The sequence below is a fragment of the Bombina bombina genome, chromosome 7 (genome assembly GCF_027579735.1).
Source record: "Bombina bombina isolate aBomBom1 chromosome 7, aBomBom1.pri, whole genome shotgun sequence".
In the NCBI taxonomy this organism is placed as follows: domain Eukaryota; kingdom Metazoa; phylum Chordata; class Amphibia; order Anura; family Bombinatoridae; genus Bombina; species Bombina bombina.
Genome location: NC_069505.1, coordinates 514,651,982 through 514,666,271, shown reverse-complemented (window position 1 = coordinate 514,666,271; position 14,290 = coordinate 514,651,982). Strand labels below are relative to the sequence as shown.

Sequence of the window (14,290 nt, the reverse complement as noted above, 5' to 3'; positions counted from 1 at the left end):
AGTTTTTCCTGTTCCTAATGCTATTTCTGAAGTAATTTCCAGAGAATGGGATAAATTGGGTAATTCATTTACTCCTTCTAAACGTTTTAAGCAATTATATCCTGTGCTGTCTGACAGATTAGAATTTTGGGACAAAATCCCTAGAGTTGATGGGGCTATTTCTACCCTTGCTAAACATACTACTATTCCTACGTCAGATGGTACTTCGTTTAAGGATCCTTTAGATAGGAAAATTGAATCCTTTCTAAGAAAAGCTTATCTGTGTTCAGGTAATCTTCTTAGACCTGCTATATCATTGGCTGATGTTGCTGCAGCTTCAACTTCTTGGTTGGAAACTTTAGCGCAACAAGTAACAGATCATGATTCTCATAATATTATTATTCTTCTTCAACATGCTAATAATTTTATCTGTGATGCCATTTTTGATATTATCAGAGTTGATGTCAGGTTTATGTCTCTAGCTATTTTAGCTAGAAGAGCTTTATGGCTTAAAACTTGGAATGCTGATATGGCTTCTAAATCAACTCTACTTTCCATTTCTTTCCAGGGTAACAAATTATTTGGTTCTCAGTTGGATTCTATTATCTCAACTGTTACTGGTGGGAAAGGAACTTTTTTACCACAGGATAGAAAATCTAAGGGTAAAAACAGGGCTAATAATCATTTTCGTTCCTTTCGTTTCAACAAAGAACAAAAGCCTGATCCTTCATCCTCAGGAGCAGTTTCAGTTTGGAAACCATCTCCAGTCTGGAATAAATCCAAGCCTTCTAGAAAGGCAAAGCCAGCTTCTAAGTCCACATGAAGGTGCGGCCCTCATTCCAGCTCAGCTGGTAGGGGGCAGGTTACGTTTTTTCAAAGAAATTTGGATCAATTCTGTTCACAATCTTTGGATTCAGAACATTGTTTCAGAAGGGTACAGAATTGGTTTCAAGATGAGACCTCCTGCAAAGAGATTTTTTCTTTCCCGTATCCCAGTAAATCCAGTGAAAGCTCAAGCATTTCTGAATTGTGTTTCAGATCTAGAGTTGGCTGGAGTAATTATGCCGGTTCCAGTTCTGGAACAGGGGATGGGGTTTTATTCAAATCTCTTCATTGTACCAAAGAAGGAGAATTCCTTCAGACCAGTTCTGAATCTAAAAATATTGAATCGTTATGTAAGGATACCAACGTTCAAAATGGTAACTGTAAGGACTATCTTGCCTTTTGTTCAGCAAGGGCATTATATGTCAACAATAGATTTACAGGATGCATATCTGCATATTCCGATTCATGCAGATCATTATCAGTTCCTGAGATTCTCTTTTCTGGACAAGCATTACCAGTTTGTGGCTCTGCCGTTTGGCCTAGCTACAGCTCCAAGAATTTTTACAAAGGTTCTCGGTGCCCTTCTGTCTGTAATCAGAGAACAGGGTATTGTGGTATTTCCTTATTTGGACGATATCTTGGTACTTGCTCAGTCTTTACATTTAGCAGAATCTCATACGAATCGACTTGTGTTGTTTCTTCAAGATCATGGTTGGAGGATCAATTCACCAAAAAGTTCATTGATTCCTCAGACAAGGGTAACCTTTCTGGGTTTTCAGATAGATTCAGTGTCCATGACTCTGTCTTTAACAGACAAGAGACGTCTAAAATTGATTTCAGCTTGTCGAAACCTTCAGTCACAATCATTCCCTTCGGTAGCCTTATGCATGGAAATTCTAGGTCTTATGACTGCTGCATCGGACGCGATCCCCTTTGCTCGTTTTCACATGCGACCTCTTCAGCTCTGTATGCTGAATCAATGGTGCAAGGATTACACAAAGATATCTCAATTAATATCTTTAAAACCGATTGTACGACACTCTCTAACGTTTAATTCAGGGGGCTTCTTTTGTGCTTCCGACCTGGACTGTAATTTCAACAGATGCAAGTCTCACAGGTTGGGGAGCTGTGTGGGGCTCTCTGACGGCACAAGGAGTTTGGGAATCTCAGGAGGTGAGATTACCGATCAATATTTTGGAACTCCGTGCAATTTTCAGAGCTCTTCAGTCTTGGCCTCTTCTGAAGAGAGAATCGTTCATTTGTTTTCAGACAGACAATGTCACAACTGTGGCATACATCAATCATCAAGGAGGGACTCACAGTCCTCTGGCTATGAAAGAAGTATCTCGAATTTTGGTTTGGGCGGAATCCAGCTCCTGTCTAATCTCTGCGGTTCATATCCCAGGTATAGACAATTGGGAAGCGGATTATCTCAGTCGCCAAACGTTGCATCCGGGCGAATGGTCTCTTCCGGGCGAATGGTCTCTTCACCCAGAGGTATTTCTTCAGATTGTTCAAATGTGGGAGCTTCCAGAAATAGATCTGATGGCGTCTCATCTAAACAAGAAACTTCCCAGGTATCTGTCCAGATCCCGGGATCCTCAGGCGGAAGCAGTGGATGCATTATCACTTCCTTGGAAGTATCATCCTGCCTATATCTTTCCGCCTCTAGTTCTTCTTCCAAGAGTAATCTCCAAGATTCTGAAGGAATGCTCGTTTGTTCTGCTGGTAGCTCCGGAATGGCCTCACAGGTTTTGGTATGCGGATCTTGTCCGGATGGCCTCTTGCCATCCGTGGACTCTTCCGCTACGACCAGACCTTCTGTCGCAAGGTCCTTTTTTCCATCAGGATCTCAAATCCTTAAATTTAAAGGTATGGAGATTGAACGCTTGATTCTTGGTCAAAGAGGTTTCTCTGACTCTGTGATTAATACTATGTTACAGGCTCGTAAATCTGTATCCAGAGAGATATATTATAGAGTCTGGAAGACTTATATTTCTTGGTGTCTTTCTCATCATTTTTCTTGGCATTCTTTTAGAATTCCGAGAATTTTACAGTTTCTTCAGGATGGTTTAGATAAAGGTTTATCCGCAAGTTCTTTGAAAGGACAAATCTCTGCTCTTTCTGTTCTTTTTCACAGAAAGATTGCTAATCTTCCTGATATTCATTGTTTTGTACAAGCTTTGGTTCGTATAAAACCTGTCATTAAGTCAATTTCTCCTCCTTGGAGTTTGAATTTGGTTCTGGGGGCTCTTCAAGCTCCTCCGTTTGAACCTATGCATTCATTGGACATTAAATTACTTTCTTGGAAAGTTTTGTTTCTTTTGGCAATCTCTTCTGCCAGAAGAGTCTCTGAATTATCTGCTCTTTCTTGTGAGTCTCCTTTTCTGATTTTTCATCAGGATAAGGCGGTGTTGCGAACTTCTTTTGAATTTTTACCTAAAGTTGTGAATTCCAACAACATTAGTAGAGAAATTGTGGTTCCTTCATTATGTCCTAATCCTAAGAATTCTAAGGAGAAATCGTTGCATTCTTTGGATGTTGTTAGAGCTTTGAAATATTATGTTGAAGCTACTAAGTCTTTCCGAAAGACTTCTAGTCTATTTGTTATCTTTTCCGGTTCTAGAAAAGGCCAGAAAGCTTCTGCCATTTCTTTGGCATCTTGGTTGAAATCTTTAATTCATCTTGCCTATGTCGAGTCGGGTAAAACTCCGCCTCAAAGGATTACAGCTCATTCTACTAGGTCAGTTTCTACTTCCTGGGCGTTTAGGAATGAAGCTTCGATTGATCAGATTTGCAAAGCAGCAACTTGGTCCTCTTTGCATACTTTTACTAAATTCTACCATTTTTATGTATTTTCTTCTTCTGAAGCAGTTTTTGGTAGAAAAGTACTTCAGGCAGCGGTTTCAGTTTGAATCTTCTGCTTATGTTTTTCATTAAACTTTATTTTGGGTGTGGATTATTTTCAGCAGGAATTGGCTGTCTTTATTTTATCCCTCCCTCTCTAGTGACTCTTGCGTGGAAAGATCCACATCTTGGGTAATCATTATCCCATACGTCACTAGCTCATGGACTCTTGCTAATTACATGAAAGAAAACATAATTTATGTAAGAACTTACCTGATAAATTCATTTCTTTCATATTAGCAAGAGTCCATGAGGCCCGCCCTTTTTTGTGGTGGTTATGATTTTTTTGTATAAAGCACAATTATTCCAATTCCTTATTTTATATGCTTTCGCACTTTTTTCTTATCACCCCACTTCTTGGCTATTCGTTAAACTGAATTGTGGGTGTGGTGAGGGGTGTATTTATAGGCATTTTGAGGTTTGGGAAACTTTGCCCCTCCTGGTAGGAATGTATATCCCATACGTCACTAGCTCATGGACTCTTGCTAATATGAAAGAAATGAATTTATCAGGTAAGTTCTTACATAAATTATGTTTTTTTTGATAAATGTTGAATTAATTCTGTGAATAAATAGCTTGTTGAAACTTATCAACTGAAATCTCCTTTTATTTAAAACAAATATTACATATATATATATATATATATATATATACACATACATACACATACATACAGTTGATATAAAAAGTCTACATACCCCTGTTAAAATGTGATGTTTCTGTGATGTAAAAAAAATGAGACAAAGATAAATAATTTCAGAACTTTTTCCACCTTTAATGTGACCTATAAACTGTACAACTCAATTTCAAAACAAACTAAAATCTTTTAGGTAGAGGGAAGTAGAAATAAAAAACTAAAATAATATGGTTGCATAAGTGTGCACACCCTTAAACTAATATTTTGTTGAAGCACCTTTTGATTTTATTACAGCACTCAGTCTTTTTGGGTATGAGTTTTTCAGCATGGCACATCTTGACTTGGCAAGATTTGCCCACTCTTCTTTGCAAAAACACTCTAAATCTGTCAGAATGCGAGGGCATCTCCTGTGCACAGCCCTCTTCAGATCACCCCACAGATTTTGAATTGGATTCAGGTCTGGGCTCTGGCTGGGCCATTCCAAAACTTTAATCTTTTTCTGGTGAAGCCATTCCTTTGTTGATTTGGATGTATGCTTTGGGACGTTGTCATGCTGAAAGATGAAGTTCCTCTTCATGTTCAGCTTTCTAGCAGAAGCCTGAAGGTTTTGTGCCAATATTGTCTGGTATTTGGAACTGTTCATAATTCCCTCTACCTTGACTAAGGCCCCAGTTCCAGCTGAAGAAAAACAGACCCAAACCATGATGCTGCCATCAAAATACTTTACTGTGGGTATGGTGTTCTTTTGGTGATATGCAGTGTTGTTTTTGCGCCGAACATATCTTTTGGAATTATGGCCAAAAAGTTTAATCTTGGTTTCATAAAACCAGAACACCTTTTGCGACATGCTTTTGGGAGACTTCAGATGTGTTTTTTCAAAATTTAGCTGGACTTGGATGGTTTTTTTGTAAGAAAAGGCTTCCGTCTTACCACTCTACCCCATAGCCCAGACATATGAAGAATACGGGTGATTGTTGTCACATGCACCACACAGCCAGTACTTGCCAGATATTCCTGCAGCTCCTTTAATGGTGCTGTAGGCCTCTTGGCAGCCTCCCAGACCAGTTTTCTTCTCGTCTTTTCATCAATTTTGGAGGGACGTCCAGTTCTTGGTAATGTCACTGTTGCACCATATTTTCTCCACTTGATGATGACTGTCTTCACTATTTTCCAGGGTATATCTAATGCCTTGGAAATTATTTTGTACCGTTCTCCTGACTGATACCTTTTAACAATGAGATCCCTCTGATGCTTTGGAAGCTCTCTGCGGACCATGGCTTTTGCTATAGGTTGCAACTAAGAAAATGTCAGGAAAAACCTACTAGAACAGCTGAACTTTATTTGGGGCATTTTAAATGATGGCAGTTGTGTACTGACTCCTATTTAAAGGGACAGTAAACCTTAAAAAATAATGTTATATAATTCTGCACATAGTGCAGAATTATATAACATTATTTAGGTGCTATAGCTATAAACGCCTTTTTTACCTTTTAATTTGCTAAAAATATGGCACTTTTACAGACCCGCTCTCTGCTGAGCGGGTCTGTTATTTTTAGTCAGCGCATCGGGCCAGCTGTATAGACACAGCCCGGCCCGACCGCGCCATAGCACTAAGTGCAGCTCGCTCCTGTGACAGGGGCGAGCTGCACTTAGTCTTATGGCGCAGTCGGGCCGGGCTGTGACTATACAGCTGGCCCGATGCGCTGACTAAAAATAACAGACCCGCTCAGCAGAGAGCGGGTCTGTAAAAGCGCCATATTTTTAGCAAATTAAAAGGTAAAAAAGGCGTTTATGGCTATAGCACCTAAATAATGTTATATAATTCTGCACTATGTGCAGAATTATATAACATTATTTTTAAGGTTTACTGTCCCTTTAACATGATTGTGAATGTGATTGCTTAATTCTAAACACAGCTACATCCCCAGTTATAAGTGCACACTATTTTTACTTCCCTCCACCTAGAAGTTTGTTTGTTTTTCAATCAAGTTGTACAGTTTATAGGTCACACCAAAGGTGGAAAAAGTTCTTAAATTATTTATCTTTGTCTCATTTTTTACATCACAGAAATCTGACATTTTAACAGGGGTGTGTAGACTTTTGATATCCACTGTGTATATATATATACAGGTGGTCCTCGTTTTACAACGGTTCAATTTACACCGTTTCAGAATAACAACCTTTTTTTCCAGTCATGTAACTGCTATTGAAAAGCATTGAGAAGCAGTGCATTTATTAAAATAGCCAGTAGGTGGAGCTGTCCGCTTGTGTTGCAGCAAAGCCAAGCAAGCTGAAATTAATCAGTTTAACCAGACTTGAGCTATCGAACAGATTTCAAAGGAACAAGATCCTCTTGTTTATAAATCAGTCCAAATTGGAATGCATAGAAAGAACTGTTTGCAGAAAAATGCAAGTGAAGTCTGTGTTGTGTGATTATTTTATTAGGTTTATAATGCTGTTTAGCAAATGTTTTTGTTCATTTAACTTAGTTTAATTATATATTCTTTGTTGTGTGATTATTTTATTAGGTTTATAATGATGTTTATCATTTAAAGTCTTAATTTCAAAGCTTTAAAAATAAATGTATTAGGTGTTACTTATGACAACTTTGAGAGGGGGCTGGAACCTATCTCCCTCACTTCCCATTGACTTACATTATAAACTGGGTTTCAATTTACAACGGTTTCGATTTACAACCATTCCTTCTGGAACCTAACCCCGGCGTAAACTGAGGTCTACCTGTATGTGTATATATATATATATATATGTGTATATATATATATATACATATATATATATATATATATATATATATATATATATATATATATATATATATATATATACATATGTTTCATAAATAAATAAAAAAAAGCAAAGACTTTATTTCTTTTTAAATGATAGCAAAAATGCTTCAAATTCTCCTGTCTTTTGAGCAAGTTTTTCTCTAAAATTCCTAGTCCTTAAGGGGTTAAAGGGACATGAAACCCAAAAAATTTTCTTTCGTGATTTAGAAAGAGCATGCAATTTTAAACAACTTTCCAATGTATTGCTATTATCTAATTTGCTTCATTTTCTTGATATCCTTTGTTGAAAAGCATAACTAAATAGGCTCAGTAGCTGCTAATTGGTGGCTGCACATAGATACCTTGTGTGATTGGCTCACTCATGTGCATTGCTATTTCTTCAACAAAGGATATGTAAAGAATGAAGCAAATTAGATAATAGAAGTACATTAGCATGTTATTTAAAATCGTATTCTCTATCTGAATCATGATCTATCTGAATCAAGGGATTTCATGTCCCTGTAAATCCCTTTTCCAAGTTCACATGCTCAGAACAAACACCCTATCTGGCTTGGTACTCTTTTTGCTGGATTCCCAGGCAAAACTTGAGGTAGAAATAAATGGGCAGGAAGAGGTTAGGGGCTTTTGCCTCTAAGTGGATCGCTAACTATCAACTCATTTGTCTAAAATCATCTCCTGTGTGCTGTTTCTAGGTACACCTTAATAACACAATAGTATCAACTCTTTTTCTAAAGGATTTTTTTCCAAAAATATATTGTACACCTAATAGATAGGTGCTATTTTATTCCAGTTACCAGATTATTTAATTGTAGACTTTATTGAAACCTCATACTGCTCTCTCTGCTGTCTCATTAGGGTGAGGATTCTGCAGTCTCTCTATCAATGGAAGTTTGGGAATATCCTGAAGGGCAGATGGAAATGTGTGTGAATCGCAGGGCGCTCAAATCCTTGGGGAGTGTATCACCCGAGAGCACAGGTAACATAGGAACATAAAAGTCATTTTTTTGTTTGTTGGTTCAATTCTTTTTATTTATTAATATTTTGTTTTAATATATGGATGTTCGTTACTTAAATATATGTGTTTTTATGACCAACACAAAGAACCACTTACAAAGTTATATCAGCCATTGAACAATGGATCCCTAGGAACCAAGTCATGTACAAATTTTAATGTCTTTTTAGTTTAAACATCCATTTAAACAGCTTTAAAAAACTTTTAATGGACATTACTAATTTGTTAGTAAGCAAGGGACATAAGGTTTATGTAGACTTCTGTTACATGTTTGAGAGAAAGTAGTAAATAAGGTATAAATTGCCTCATGGAAGCAGCCAAATCTCCCAATAAATACTGTGGTCTCCATTAATCAAGCCTTCAGCTGTCGATTATCATTTTGTCAATTATCATTTTGGGTCAGTCTGCAGGCAAATCATTAATCAAAGGTATCCCCCTGCTGAGCTGTGTACCTCATGTGCTGAGTATATATCTGATTCTAAACCAGTGTTCAAGGGCCTATGGTTTTTCATGGCTGCATCCAAGAAGGTTTTACTGAACTTTCTCCAAAATTTAAAGAATGCATTTACTCTACTATTAATTAATTATTGGCTGTTAGTCTCAGGACCTTTTAATGCCTTAGCTATCCATTCTTCAGCTTTGCACAACCAACATGGTTATATTAACATACTTTTTAACCTTTAAATCTCTAAATTTATGTCTGTTTCTAAGTCCCTAAAGACAGCCCCATGATCACATGCTTTTGTATTTGCTTTTCACAGCAGGGGAAGCAAAGTTCATGTGAGCCATATAGATAACATTGTGCTGACGCCCATGGATTCTAACAACACAGCACTAATTGGCTTAAATGCAAGTCAATAGATAATAAATGTAAACAGAGAAGATAAGTCCAAAAAGTCGCCAATGTAGATAGATAAAAGTCCAAATTTTATTCAGGATTCAAATCCAAATTCGTTAAAAGCATATGAAGGTAACATCAAGGGATGGTGGAAGATACAAAACAGGTCTTACATGTTTCGGCAGAGTATAGCCGTAATCATAGACATAATTTCATACAGGTGTCACCCTTATTTACACAGGTAAAATGTTCCTCATTGGTTAAAACATAAAAAACACCCCTCCCCTTCCATCCCTTACAAGTGAACAAAGTTTAACCCTTAACACTTCACTGAAGTTAAACATTAATACTTAACATGATATAAAGAAAAAGTTTTTTTCAAAAGAAGCATATTAACAATGAGATTACATCTATATACATTAAATAGGACTATTTGACTGTAAATGACAGATCCTTATAAAAGATATTTTAATAGATATAGGAGCTAATGATAAGATATAAATGCAAAGGATTCCAGAATTCAAAGCATAGGAACTATTAGGTTACATTAATTAAAGTCCTAATCTATACTGTAGATCAGATTTCCCGGAATAAATAACAATTACAAAAACATCACATTAATTGACTCATACATAAGTAAATAAATGCATATAATGCCAACCTATCAGTCTCAGCACCTTAGATGAGAATTTAAGGCAAGTCCCTAATCCAGAACAATTGATCAATACCCTATACCATTTTATGAATGACAATAAAAGTATATGTACATAAAAAAGGATGAAATGTTTGTAACCAATATGAAAGATATAATTTCAATACTATCCTAGATTAATGAATCCTAGATAGAAAGAACAGAGCAGAGCAAAACAAAGTAAGGTAAGCACTGATACATAGTTACAAATCTAGGACCCTAATGTGATATATAAATAAATAGGTAAACAAGCTAAAAGTACATCAGATAGATAGTAAGTAAAGTAACCTTTACCATATTGAACTTTTATTCCCAGAAATTAATAATATCGTTTTCTGAGTTAAATCCATACGGGGTTAATGTGCGCATCTTGTTAATCCAATAGACCTCTTGTCTAGCAAGAATAGACCATTTATCTCCTCCCCTTGGGGGTCTATTTATGGTCTCTATTGCATTCCATTCAAAATCACGCACATCTCCCCCATGAACTGTGATGAAATGTCTGGCCAATTCTGAACAATCAATTTTATTCTTTATATAGCCCAAGTGTTCTCGTATCCTGGTGCGGACATCGCGACTTGTCATACCTATATATTGTAAATTGTGGCTCTTACATCCAATTAGATAAACCACAAAAGTGGTAGAGCAATTGACACATCCCTTAGTGACACATCCCGTAAGTAACTGGGAAGTGACATAACCAATGGCTGCGGATAGATGCTCAAATAATGACCCTATTCCTGCAGGGATAGATAGTATCCTGCAGCCATTGGTTATGTCACTTCCCAGTTACTTACGGGATACTACTCATATACTCAACCTTGTGGATACTGTGCAGGTGGTGGAGGGTATGACATGGCTAACTGTGGATGTCGTAGCCTTGTATACGTCAATACCACATTCCCTAGGTTTGGAGGCCCTCAGATTCTTTTTGGATATGCTTACACATTTTTCTGATGATACTAAAGATTTTATTATCTTGGCTACAAAGTTCCTTCTTGAACACAATTATTTTCGCTTTGAGGGGGTTCATTATGTCCAGTTGAAAGGCACAGCTATGGGGGCAAAATTTGCCCCCTCATATGCTAATTTATTTATGGGCTGGCTTGAGTATAAATATTTGCTTGGACGCATGAACCCCTTCTCTGAGAAGATATTGTATTACAAGAGATTTATCGACGACTTGATCTTTGTGGGTATTTTCTCTGAACATGAAGCCAAATGTTTTGTGGAGTACCTTAAGTCCTGCATTCCTGACATTCAGTTCACATATGAGTGGCAGCCCAATACAATACATTTCTTGGATGTAGAACTAAGTTTCAATAGGTGTACGAATAGAATAGATACTGGTATGTATCGCAAACCTATTGCAGGCAATTCCATTTTGCATTCTTCTAGTTCTTATCCCAGACATGTTTTTAGGGGGATTGCCAAGGGACAATTTCTCAGAACTAGGAGGATTAGTTCAAATGATGCTGCTTTTCACTCTGAGTCTCAGACGTTAAGGAAAAGGCTTGAGAATAGAGGCTACCCAATTCAGACAATTAATGATGCAATGAGGGATACTGATCAAATTGATCGTTCTAGCCTCTTAAAATTTAACAGACATAACATGCATTCTAGAAGTCAAACTGATGAGAAACCATTCTTTATTACTAAATATTCCATGCAATATTACCAAATTTGTAATAATATTAAAAAATATCTACCCATTTTATATGGGGATGATCTCTTGAAAGATACTATTAGTAATGGTTGTAGGTTCGTGTATAAAAGGAACCTTACACTAGGCAATATGGTATCCCCTAGTCAACTTCGAGCCCCTGGAAATCAGAGTTCTTGGCTTAGACACAATGGTACCTACAGGTGCGGTAAAAACTGTAAGGCCTGTGATGTTATTAAAATAGGACCCAACTTTAAATCCTATGTTACTGGAGATGAGTATAACACTAAGGGATGTGTCAATTGCTCTACCACTTTTGTGGTTTATCTAATTGGATGTAAGAGCCACAATTTACAATATATAGGTATGACAAGTCGCGATGTCCGCACCAGGATACGAGAACACTTGGGCTATATAAAGAATAAAATTGATTGTTCAGAATTGGCTAGACATTTCATCACAGTTCATGGGGGAGATGTGCGTGATTTTGAATGGAATGCAATAGAGACCATAAATAGACCCCCAAGGGGAGGAGATAAATGGTCTATTCTTGCTAGACAAGAGGTCTATTGGATTAACAAGATGCGCACATTAACCCCGTATGGATTTAACTCAGAAAATGATATTATTAATTTCTGGGAATAAAAGTTCAATATGGTAAAGGTTACTTTACTTACTATCTATCTGATGTACTTTTAGCTTGTTTACCTATTTATTTATATATCAAATTAGGGTCCTAGATTTGTAACTATGTATCAGTGCTTACCTTACTTTGTTTTGCTCTGCTCTGTTCTTTCTATCTAGGATTCATTAATCTAGGATAGTATTGAAATTATATCTTTCTTCTGTTAAGTGTGATCAGTCCACGGGTCATCATTACTTGTGGGATATTAACTGCTCCCCTACAGGAAGTGCAAGAGGATTCACCCAGCAGAGTTGCTATATAGCTCCTCCCCTCTACGTCACCTCCAGTCATTCTCTTGCACCCAACGACTAGATAGGATGTGTGAGAGGACTATGGTGATATATTTATTTTTTATATCTTCAATCAAAAGTTTGTTATTTTATAATAGCACCGGAGTGTGTTATTCCTTCTCTGGTAGAATTTGAAGAAGAATCTACCTGAGTTTTTCTATGATTTTAGCCGGAGTAGTTAAGATCATATTGCTGTTTCTCGGCCATCTGAGGAGAGGTAAACTTCAGATCAGGGGACAGCAGGCAGATTAATCTGCAAAGAGGTATGTAGCAGTTTATTATTTTCTGACATGGAATTGATGAGAAAATCCTGCCATACCCTTATAATGTAAACTCAGCCTTGAATGCAGTAGATGTAGCTGATATCAGGCTGTCATGTATGTATATTTTACACTTCAGTTTTCTGGGAAATGGTACTTCTCTGGCTTTTAAACTGTATACATAGACTTAACCTATTTTGCAGGGACTTGCAATAGGTTTTAAATGACAATTAATTATTGAGGTAAAACGTTTTTTTTTGCTGGCATGTAAAAACGTTTTTTCTCCAACATAGGTGTGTCCGGTCCACGGCGTCATCCTTACTTGTGGGATATTCTCTTCCCCAACAGGAAATGGCAAAGAGCCCAGCAAAGCTGGTCACATGATCCCTCCTAGGCTCCGCCTACCCCAGTCATTCTCTTTGCCGTTGTACAGGCAACATCTCCACGGAGATGGCTTAGAGTTTTTTAGTGTTTAACTGTAGTTTTTATTATTCAATCAAGAGTTTGTTATTTTAAAATAGTGCTGGTATGTACTATTTACTCTGAAACAGAAAAGAGATGAAGATTTCTGTTTGTATGAGGAAAATGATTTTAGCAACCGTTACTAAAATCCATGGCTGTTCCACACAGGACTGTTGAGAGGAATTAACTTCAGTTGGGGGAACAGTGAGCAGTCTTTTGCTGCTTGAGGTATGACACATTCTAACAAGACGATGTAATGCTGGAAGCTGTCATTTTCCCTATGGGATCCGGTAAGCCATTTTTATTCAGACAGTAAATAAGGGCTTCACAAGGGTTTATTAAGACTGTAGACATTTTCTGGGCTAAATCGATCATATTTACACATATTTAGCCTTGAGGAATCATTTAATCTGGGTATTTTTTGTAAAATAATATCGGCAGGCACTGTTTTAGACACTTTATTCTATAGGGGCTTTCCCTAATCATAGTCAGAGCCTCATTTTCGCGCCGGTATGGCGCACTTGTTTTTGAGAACAGCATGGCATGCAGCTGCATGTGTGTGGAGCTCTGATACATAGAAAAGTCTTTCTGAAGGCATCATTTGGTATCGTATTCCCCTTTGGGCTTGGTTGGGTCTCAGCAAAGCAGATTCCAGGGACTGTAAAGGGGTTAAATATAAAAACGGCTCCGGTTCCGTTATTTTAAGGGTTAAAGCTTCCAAATTTGGTGTGCAATACTTTTAAGGCTTTAAGACACTGTGGTGAAATTTGGGTGAATTTTGAACAATTCCTTCATACTTTTTCGCAATTGCAGTAATAAAGTGTGTTCAGTTTAAAATTTAAAGTGACAGTAACGGTTTTATTTTAAAACGTTTTTTGTGCTTTGTTATCAAGTTTATGCCTGTTTAACATGTCTGAACTACTAGATAGATTGTGTTCTGACTGTGGGGAAGCCAAGGTTCCTTCTCATTTAAATAGATGTGATTTATGTCATAAAAAATTTAGTAAAAATGATGCCCAAGATGATTCCTCAAGTGAGGGGAGTAAGCATGGTACTGCATCATCCCCTCCTTCGTCTACACCAGTCTTGCCCATACAGGAGGCCCCTAGTACATCTAGCGCGCCAATACTCCTTACTATGCAACAATTAACGGCTGTAATGGATAATTCTATCAAAAACATTTTAGCCAATATGCCCACTTATCAGCGAAAGCGCGACTGCTCTGTTTTAGAAA

General features: G+C 37.3%; 1 protein-coding gene across 4 annotated transcripts in view; it reads left to right on the top strand.

Moving 5' to 3' along the window:
- LOC128666931 (zinc finger protein ZFP2) overlaps positions 1 to 14,290 on the top strand; it is a 502,916-nt gene that overhangs the window by 381,875 nt on the left and 106,751 nt on the right. For all 4 annotated transcript variants that reach the window (XM_053721751.1, XM_053721750.1, XM_053721753.1 and 1 more), the window contains exon 6: positions 8,011 to 8,131. In XM_053721751.1, coding sequence (XP_053577726.1) covers positions 8,011 to 8,131 — 121 coding nt within the window. The remainder of the gene's footprint in view (positions 1 to 8,010; positions 8,132 to 14,290) is intronic.